Source organism: Artemia sp. Qi Xiang Cuo, chromosome 1 (assembly GCF_049724085.1).
Source record: "Artemia sp. Qi Xiang Cuo chromosome 1, ASM4972408v1, whole genome shotgun sequence".
NCBI classification, from domain to species: Eukaryota; Metazoa; Arthropoda; class Branchiopoda; order Anostraca; family Artemiidae; genus Artemia; species Artemia sp. Qi Xiang Cuo.
This window is the reverse complement of record NC_142794.1, coordinates 50609190-50619807: the sequence shown is the minus strand read 5'-3', so window position 1 is coordinate 50619807 and position 10618 is coordinate 50609190. Positions and strand designations below refer to the sequence as shown.

Sequence of the window (10618 nt, the reverse complement as noted above, 5' to 3'; positions counted from 1 at the left end):
ATATATGGCCTTACTACTAAAGTGAATCACTTAAAGCTTGATTTAAGGACAGTGCCTGCATTTTGTTCTTTGAATTGTTCGATTTTAAATAATGTAGACTGCTACCTGCCTCCCAGTTTTCCAGAAAATGCCGAATGTAGATGCACTTTAAACTATATTTAGAAAAATTTAATGAGAATTACCAAATAATAAGATTTAGGAGAAAACACCAACTATTAAGATTAATACCCCGAGTCATCGTTGTCGTCGCCATCCCCATCGTCTTTCCCAATATCTAAAAAAGTGACGCATTCAGAAGCAGTCGCATCGAATTTCATGGACTTAAGTTTTTCTTTAAACTCTCGGTGAACGTAAGCTTCAACCCATATATGACAGAAAGCGTCGCAGCCAAAGTTACGCTTTTGAGACCATCCATCTTTTAATTTTTTACTGTTTTCATAACGCTGAAAAGTTTTCCCACAGCGACATTTGAGCAGGGAGGTCCAAAAATAAACCAAATGACATGAAGACCGCTAGAGAACTTTAGCACTCCACTTGGCGTCTTGATGGACGCCACCCAGTTCCAAAACTCAATCGGGTCTCAGCCCCTGAGCAAACTGTCATCTTGACTAAGCAGCATCAATGCGCACCATTCTTTTTCAACCAGCGCAAAATCCCACGAGGGGTGCCCGAACTTCTTTAAAAAAAGCCGCAACGATAGAATATCACCATCCGATGTGACTTTTGGGTCTACAATCTCTACAAAATTGTAAATGTCGTGATCAAATGGAAATCAGTCGACTAGGTGGGAAACAGCTTCAATATCCTAGCGAGCCGGGAGGAGAGCCCTAAGTTGCACCTCATAGCGATGGAGTGGTGTAACATTCTATTAGTAGCCTAGCCCAATAAATAGAATGGATAACGCAACGGGGCGCCAAGGGTCTGGGGAGCCTTTGATCAAGCCAATTCCCATGAAACACCAATGGATATTGAAGATCAAATGCAGAGAGATACTACTATTACGGCGTTCGCGGTAGCCGACGCGGACCAGGTCAGGGTGGTGCCTGGCCCGACAAGTATGCAAGCCGCCCGATCAAGAAAACATCTGAATATTGGCGCGTGGAATGTTCGCAGCTGCAAGCTGGAATCCACGCAACTGCTCCTTGCAAGGTAGCTGCAGAAGTATAAAATCAACGTTTGTTGTCTGTCAGAAACGAGACTTAATGATGTTCTGTCCAAAAAGTTGACCGTTTCCGAATCTGACTCATTCCAGTTCTACAACTCGGGTCCCAATGTCAAGGACGACCTGGAACCGTGGGGAGGATTCAAGAGACACAGTCAGAGATGGGAAAAAGACTGGCTGAGGATCGCCAGAGAAACTGTAGCTGACAGGTCCAAGTGGTTGTCGGAAGTCATCCCAAGATCCTTTGGTGCCAGGCAGGACAGTTAATCGTCTGGTTTCCGCCGAAAGTAAAAAGTAAGTATGTCTTGCATTTCTCCGTGAACTGTGTATCTTTTCCTAGTAAAGAAAACAGACGGGTGGTCGCTTCTAGTCCCATGTAAACCTTAGAGGCGGGTAGGAAGAACTCTCCTCTTTTAAGGTTCACAGACTGAACAGACTCAATTTGTTTCACATAGTCTTTTACCATGAAATTGTGACAAAGGCTCTTCAAGACTTCTAGTACTTCTTTTTTAAGCAAGTAAAATCGTAAATGTGGATAGGTGCTTCTATTCGTATTTGTCTATCACGTTGATCCTTCCACGTTGGTTATTTTGTTTCAAATTTCGTGGGTCTATATAAGTCCGACAAAAACAAGAACGTTTGTCAATCACTTTTGCCGAAATCCTGCAGTTGTATCCAAAACTTCTATGTCTGTAACAAAAATTCATAGGCTCGGCAAGGAAAAAAGTGGAAAATCCAACTTTAAAGTAGAGCTAAAGCACTAAAGTAGGTCTAAAAATATGGGAGGAGAGACATTCAAAATAAAGTAGTCTACTCTAAAATATAGTAGAAATGGAAGCACTGGTCGGCATAATAGTCTCATCTTGACCCGAATCCAAGAAGCACCTGGAACAATGATCTAAGAGGATTCAAATTATAGGTAAAGAACCCCTATCCTCATAATATTTTATTTTACTAATAAACTCATTTGCTGTCTTCTCAAGGAAAACACAAAACTTCAGCCTGACGCCCAAAGTAAAGTTCATGAATATGCTGGACTGTATTGGACTGAATATTCTGGATTTATTTATCTCCTTTTTCTAAGATTATTTTTCTAATGTTCATAACTTTTAGCAAGTATTTCTAGACTTCATTCGTTTCCTACCTTATGAAATCTTATTATATAAGAATCAGGTTAATTTGTGTTTCCGGGACTATTTATTTCTTTCTTTGAAGTTCGAGGCTAAATTATTTGTCAAACTTATTTACTTGTTATCTTATTATCTATTAACATGAATACTTGTTTTTACGCTTTATACCTTACATGTATCTTGCTGTTACGAAATTTTTTCCAGGTCATTTTTTGTTGGTGCAACAAACATCTGCTAAATCTAAAAGTCCTGCTTGTCGTCAACATCCAGTAGCATTGAGTGGAAAAGACAGCTCAAATAATCAAAAAGATGAAAAAAGACTAAAGAAAAATAAGAAAAAGGAAAGGATCGAAGAAGAAAGGAAACGATCAGAAGAAAACGAAGACGTTTCATGCAGCAATATTGCTGCTATATCAAGTCCTCTAATGATAAACACAGGCGATGGTTGTAAATTAAGTTTAAAAACACACATGAACAATTTTGAAGACGGAAAAGTGACGATTATTCTGGAGGAGGCTTCTCACTCAGTTGTTACTTCGGCAGTGCCTGTAAATTCTCTCAATAAGTAAGTTGATGCATAAATGTGAGTAAATCTATCAAATCTTAAAACAACTCAAGCAGATCTTCTTAATGATTTAGTTTAGATAACAGTTATACTCAAGAATAAGCGCTTTGCTGACTAGCATTTTGTTTGCCCAGGTATTCAAGAGATTGGCACTTTAACTGAATGATTTTTTGTATGTTGTCTTATAACCTCTAGGGCCTGTTTTCTTTCTATCTGTTTTGTTGAAAATATTATCCTAAATTGTCTGAGTTTTGCTCTCTTTGCATAATAAAAGCCAGATAAAAATTGTGCACCAACAAGAATATGCTTGAAGAAGATATTATATAAATAAAAGCAGCTTATATACTTTCATTTAATACACCTTGATTTATATATCCTATAGTTTATATCCTTTGATTTAAAATTTACTTCTGTCAGACAGTTCGTGGTAACGAACTTTAAGTAAGGAGAGACCTGGCTCAATAGTAACCGAAACTCTAAAAAACGCAATTTTGATATCAATAGATACATCAAAAGAATCAGTTTTTTATGCTGATTTCAAATATATTATTTTCATCAAGTTTAGTCTTACCCATCAACAGTTACGTGCCTGGGAAAATTTGCCTAATTTTCGAAAAAAGGGAGAACCACCCCCTAAAAGTAATAGAACTTTAATGAAAATCACAATATCAGATTCAACATATCAGAGAACCCTACTATAGAAGTTTCAAACTCCTATCTACCAAAATGTGGAATTTTGTATTTTTTTGCCAGAAGAAAGATGACGGATGTGTGTTTATTAGTTTTTTTTCCAGGGGAGATCGTATCGAACCAGCGGTCCTAGAATATCACGGGAGGGCTCATTCAAACGGAAATTGAGAGTTCTAGTGCCGTTTCTAAGTAACCAAAAAAAATGGAGTGCCCCTCCCACGCTCATTTCTTCCCAAAGTCATCTGATCCAAATTTTGAGATAGCCATTTTATTCAGCATGGTCGAAAAGTACAATAGCCATGTCTTTGAGTATAACTTAACCCCCCCCCCCACAGTCCCGGGGGAAGGTCTGCAAGTTATGAACGTTGCCCAATGTTTACATATAGTATTGGTTTTTGGGAAGTATACAGAAGTTTTCAGGGGGGAGGGGTGGGGGGAGGGTCGGGTGTTAATTGGGAGGATATTTCCATGTAGGAAGTTTTCACGGGGGAAGGGACATTGCTATGAAGGGGGCGCTGGATATTCCAGCATTATTTAATAAAAGATCAGAAATTAAATAATTAAAAAAAACATTTTTTTTAACTGAAAGTAAGGAGCAACGTCAAAATTTAAAACAAACAGAAATTAATACGTATATGATTGGGTTCACCCCCTACTCATTGCCCCGCTCTTTATGCTAAAGTTTTTTTTTTGTACTTTCATCAGAGATATTTATTCTAGTTAACGTGATCTTTGTAATTAAGGCGTCGTTCTTAAAGAATTGGAACAAAACTTGAATTTAGCTTTTAGAGCGTGGTATTGACCAGGGGCGAAACCCCCAATATACGTAATAAAAATACACGAATTTAGAAGTTCGTTACGTAAGTTAATTTGTAAGTTACGTCAGAACAAAATTTCGAGAAAGCCATTTAGCCAAAAAAAAAAGTAAAATTAAAATGCAAATTTTGCTTTGATTATTCATGTACAGTGAGCCAAAATAAAAGCTGCATTAACTCAAGCACGTACAGAAATTAAATAAAAAAACAAGCTTTTTTTAACTGAAAGTAAGGAGCGACAATAAAACTTAAAACGAACAGAAATTAGTCCGTATATGAGGGAGGCTGCCCCCTCCTCAACCCTTCGCTCTTTACGCTAAAGTTTGACTCCGTCTCACAACTTTGTTTTTTAAAACAATAAAAAACTTTAGTGTAAAGAGCGAGGGGTTAAAAAAAGAACGGATTTTTTTTTTAAGCCTTCAAGTTTGAGAGACTGTAATATCTTGTGGTGGCGTATTTTCGTTCCTAAGCATACACATAGTAGATAAAAAATAAACGGTTAAAATAGATAGCTATTTTTAAGCTTCATTTAATTGAGTTTATTCATTTAAGGCTTCATGAAATTATATGCAGTGGTTTTGAAGTACGTATCAGCTATCATGAAGAAGATTCAATATATCTTTCTGTGAGTTGATTTCTGTGAGAGCGTGGTATTGACCAGGGGCGAAACCCCCAATATACGTAATAAAAATACACGAATTTAGAAGTTCGTTACGTAAGTTAATTTGTAAGTTACGTCAGAACAAAATTTCGAGAAAGCCATTTAGCCAAAAAAAAAAGTAAAATTAAAATGCAAATTTTGCTTTGATTATTCATGTACAGTGAGCCAAAATAAAAGCTGCATTAACTCAAGCACGTACAGAAATTAAATAAAAAAACAAGCTTTTTTTAACTGAAAGTAAGGAGCGACAATAAAACTTAAAAAGAACAGAAATTATTCCGTATATGAGGGAGGCTGCCCCCTCCTCAACCCTTCGCTCTTTACGCTAAAGTTTGACTCCGTCTCACAACTTTGTTTTTTAAAACAATAAAAAACTTTAGTGTAAAGAGCGAGGGGTTAAAAAAAGAACGGATTTTTTTTTAAGCCTTCAAGTTTGAGAGACTGTAATATCTTGTGGTGGCGTATTTTCGTTCCTAAGCATACACATAGTAGATAAAAAATAAACGGTTAAAATAGATAGCTATTTTTAAGCTTCATTTAATTGAGTTTATTCATTTAAGGCTTCATGAAATTATATGCAGTGGTTTTGAAGTACGTATCAGCTATCATGAAGAAGATTCAATATATCTTTCTGTGAGTTGGGGGGGATAGAGCTGTAACCTCAAAGAGTGAAGTTACAGCTTCCATCTTATTGCAGAAATATTTTAAGTTCAGCTAATAGCAAATAAAATATCTTAAGTGCAGTGTACGAATATTAAACTTGAATGTTAAAAAACAGAGTTAACATCATCAGGTTCAAAAGACCCTTGAATCAAAGATTTAACATTAAAAACTATAGCATAGAGTATCCCCTGTCAGTAGAAACAGTAACTCTTATGTCATGCTGATTCTAAGTATACAAAATTTATTAAGTTTAAAGTTTCTCATCAATTCTAATAGCGGCTAAAAATTTGCATCATTCTATAAAAATGGTTTAAACACCTCCAAAAAGTTAGGCGATCTAGATTAAATAAATAAAATGCAGCTAAACATGCAACAGAAGCCTAAAGCCTAAGTATTCACTATTTACAAAAACATGAAATTTTTATTTTTCCTGAGATGCATGGTCACGAATAATGTTTTGTCTCCACTAGGGATGATGGTCAAACTTAAACAGGTTTAAAATTAGTTTCTTTTCGCACTAAGAGAGGACTTAGGTTCCTTTCAAAACAGCAATGTCAGTTTACGGGCCCAATTTTTCCTTTAACAAAATAAAAAATAAATTTTTTTTTTGCAATGTTTTGGTTTTAACAAAGGTTTGGCCGTCGAACCCTGCGTCTGAATGGGTCAAGTTCCTCTCAGTATCTTTTTAGGCCTCACAATCTGGGGGGGGGGGGGATGGTATATAATAGGTGTGGAAATAGTGTGAAAATATAAAATAAAAGGAATTTAATATCAGACGTTAGGAAAAAGGGGCCCCCTGCCCAGGTCGTCTAAAGGGGATTTAGTTGACCTTCGATAGCTTTTGGTCCTTAAAAAGGGATGGGAAAATTTCTATGTCCGAGTAAATAAACCAGTTTCTAAAACTTTATGACATAATCCTTATACAAATTAGCCGAAGGAAAAAATCGAACATTGGACACACGCCAGTTTTTAGTAACTGTATTCATGGCCACCCATAAGCTGAATTCCAGGGGGGACACCTCGTCTAATTGGCACTTTTAATGCTATATAATAGAAATCTCAGAACGAAAATATAAAAATAAGGCAGTATCATTCAGCCAGGGGGGACATCCCCCCTGCCCTCTCCCCTTTATGGGCGCCCATGAGTGTATTGACTCTGAGCTGGAACTTCAAGTCCTTTCAGGTGAGCCCTCCTTCAAACTAGAGCACTTAAACTTCCAAATTTTGTGACTTCCAGTTAGGAGGAATGGTAATCGCCGATAGAAGTAACACGTGAAAAAAACTTTCTTCGACACTCTAAAATTTTCTTCTAAACAAACTTTTTACAAGGCTAGCTACTTTTTTAGCCAAAAAGCTAAATGTTAAAAATACCATTGAACACAATCATTTCTTCCTTTTTCAAGTATTTCAAAGCAAACCACTTGTGTTTGAAATCACATTTAATATTTCGTAGTTGTTCGTAACAAACAGAGGATCGCTCATATTCACATCTCCGAATTTGCTCGTTTTTTGGAGACAGTAATTCACTCGTTTTTGCTCGTTTTGCTCGTTTTTTGGAGACAGAAAGTCACTAATGTTGATGCAAAACCGAGAATATTTCGGTTCTGCGTTTGCAACATTGCGAGGAATGCTAAGGTCGCTGTACAGTTTTAAACTCCTGAAACCCTCTGAGTAATCTCGTATGCACTCTTTTTTTTTAAGAAAAAGATAAATCTAAAAAGATATACTTTTTTCTTGACGATACTTCAGGAGATACAGGATACGAAACAATGTTTTTCTTTTATAATGTTGAGCAAAAAAGAGAAAATTTATGTTCGAATAAAATGCCTTCTTCTAACATAGAAAAAGGTTGTTTCCTTTCCCCTGGTAGCTTTCGGTTAAGCTGACTTAGATGAAACGTCACGTAACATCTTTCATGAAAAAACCGATTCGAGTAAACTGGCCGTATTTTAGTTCTATACAGTGAATACCTTTCTCAAATAGAAATGCTTTGTTTTCAGGTTAAAGCGACATAAAATGTTTAAGACGTTCTCTCTTGACGACCAACGAGCCTTATTAAAATCCAAAGATCAGCTTACTCACCCCTCCCCTTACACCAGGAGATCAAATTGTATTTAAAAGCTTCATAACTTATAAGAAATTCTTCTGGAAATATCTGTGCACAAAGCACTTCTAGTTGAATGACACAAAGATAAGCAAGCAGGGTTAAGGTCTTCAGGCCAACAGACCTTCCAAATCTCTTTATTTTCTTTTTTCTGTATTTGCCTTTAGTTTTCATACAATTTAACAGTGACGGCTTAAAAATATTGTATACCGACAAAGATAAATAATCACATGACCATGAAAAGACAGAATTTTTTTTGTGTATATCAACAATATCAGTAAACAGCCCCCCCACCCCTCCAGGAAAGAGACCCAAAAAACTCCTTTTAAAAATATCTTTGGGCACAGATACTGAAACGTATGGAATTATGGGAAGATATCGGGAAGTAAATTCCTTTTGGGAAAATAAAACAAAAATATATCGACTTTTTCAAAATTTTGAAGCTGGCGGAAACACTGCCACTGGTGAGCGATAACTAGACTGTTGAAACCGTCGAGTCTCTCCTTACCGCCAATCCAACACTCCACAACCGATCAGTGTCCTCAAGATGAATTATTCGTCTGTCCGTAGATTTTTATACCAGAGCCACACTTACAGAGTCAAAAACTTGAATTTGTTTCGGGAGCCACAAGTTGCCGGCAACTACTCTAAAGCCATATTGCCGTTTTTCTTTTCATATCTTAGAGTAAAGAAACAAGCCTAATTTTAGCCGCTCAATTTCCTATTACTCGGATTATATATGTTTCTGACTTTTAAAGTATTTCATCTCTAATGCTCTAGTTGCTTCCAGCACCTTCTCAGCTTTGCGTCGATAAGAATCTGCAATTGATTTAGAAGTTAGGAAAGAATGAAACATCAAAGGTTACAATTGTCGGGAAGAAGAAGGTCTATGATTTTACTCTAAAGAAACTAGAAGAATTTGATTCAAACATGAATGTTGAATGTAAGAGATCATTAATGTTTGCTATAAAACCTAAAAATGTTTGCTATATATATATATATATATATATATATATATATATATATATATATATATATATATATATATATTTATAAAACAGTTCGTGGTAACGAACTGTAAGTAAGGAGCGACCCGGCTCAATGGTAACCGAAATTCTAAAAAGCGGAATTTTGATACCCATAGATACATCAAAGAATCAGATTTTAATGTTGATTTCAAATATAAAAGTTTTATCAAGTTTAGTGTTACCCATCAAAAGTTACGCGATGATTTTCAAAAAAAGGGGGAAAGACCCCCTAAAAGTTATGGAACCTTAATGAAAATCACACCATCATATTCAGCGTATAAGAGAACCCAACTGTAGAGGTTTCAAGCACCTATGTACAAAAATGTGGAATTTTGCATTTTTTGCTTGAAGAAAGATCAAGGATGCGTGTTTATTTGTTTTTTTTTGTTTTGTTTTTTTTTCCCCCCAGGGGTGATCGTATCGACTCAGTGGTCCTAGAATATCGTGGGAGGGCTCATTGGAACTGAAATTAAAAGTTCTAGTGCCCTTTTTAAGTGACCAAAAAAAATGGAGGACAACTAGGCCCCCTCCCCGCTCATTTTTTCCTAAACTCACCTGATCCAAATTTTGAGATAGCCATTTTGTTCAGAATGGTCGAAAATATGATAACTATGTCTTTTAGGATTACTTAATCCCCCGAAGTCCCCGGGGGGAGGGCTAAAAGTTATGAACTTTACCCAATGTTAACCTATATTATTGGTTATTGGGAAGTATACAGACGTTTTCAGGGGGATTTTTTCTGTTAGGTGGGGGGTGGTGGGTCGGGGGTTAAATGGGAGGATCTTACCATGAAGGAAGTTTTCATGGGGAAAGGGACATTGCTATGAAGGGGGCGCCGGATTTCCCATCATTATTAAAGAAAAAGATCAGAAATGAAATAAAAAAAAAGGTTGTTCAACTGAAAGTAAGGAGCAACATTAAAACTTAAAACGAACATAAAATATTACGTATATGATTGGGTTCGCTCCCTAGTCAACACCTTGCCCTTTAAACCAAAGATTTTTTAGTACTTTCATAAGAGCTATTTATTCTAATTAACGGACTTTGTGATTAAGGGGTTATTTTTAAAGAACTGGAACAAACTTCAAACTTTAGCTTTAAGAGAAAGGTAATGACTAGGGGTCGAACCCCCTAATATACGTATTAAAAAATCTATGAATATAGAAGTTCGTTACGTAAGTTAATTCATAAGTTACGTATATTTATTACTAATAAGAACGTTCGTAAATAAAATTAATCAAGTTTCGAGAAAGCCATTTAACCAAATAAAAGTAAAATTAATATGCAAATTTTGTTTTAATTATTCATGTACATTGAGCCAATATCAAAACCTGCATTAATTCAAATCCATTCAAAAATTAAATAAAAAAAACAAGTTTTTTTAACTGAAAGTAAGGAATGACGCTAAAACTTAAAACGAACAGAAATTATTCCGTATTTGAAAGGGGCTGTTCCCTCCTCAACGCCTCGCTCTTTACGCTAAAGTTTGACTTTCGCAAAACTCTTTTTTTAACAATAAAAAAATTTAGCGTAAAGAGCGAGGCGTTGAGGAGGGGACAGCCCCTTCCATATACGGAATAAGTTCTGTTCGTTTTAAGTTTTAACGTTGTTCCTTACTTTCAGTTAAAAAAACTTGTTTTTTTCTATTTAAAATGTATATATATATATATATATATATATATATATATATATATATATATATATATATATATATATATATATATATATATATATATATATATATATATATATATATATATATATATATATATATATATATATATATATATATATATATAT

The 10618-nt window shown here is 35.4% G+C and overlaps 1 protein-coding gene across 1 annotated transcript in view; it reads left to right on the top strand.

The window, feature by feature from the left end:
* Positions 1–4996, top strand: part of LOC148956439 (uncharacterized) — a 68407-nt gene extending 63411 nt beyond the window's left edge. Inside the window, exons 3-4 of the mRNA XM_089090921.1 lie at positions 2497–2857; positions 4915–4996. Coding sequence (XP_088947047.1) covers positions 2497–2857; positions 4915–4996 — 443 coding nt within the window. The remainder of the gene's footprint in view (positions 1–2496; positions 2858–4914) is intronic.
* The last annotated feature ends 5622 nt before the right edge of the window (positions 4997–10618 follow it).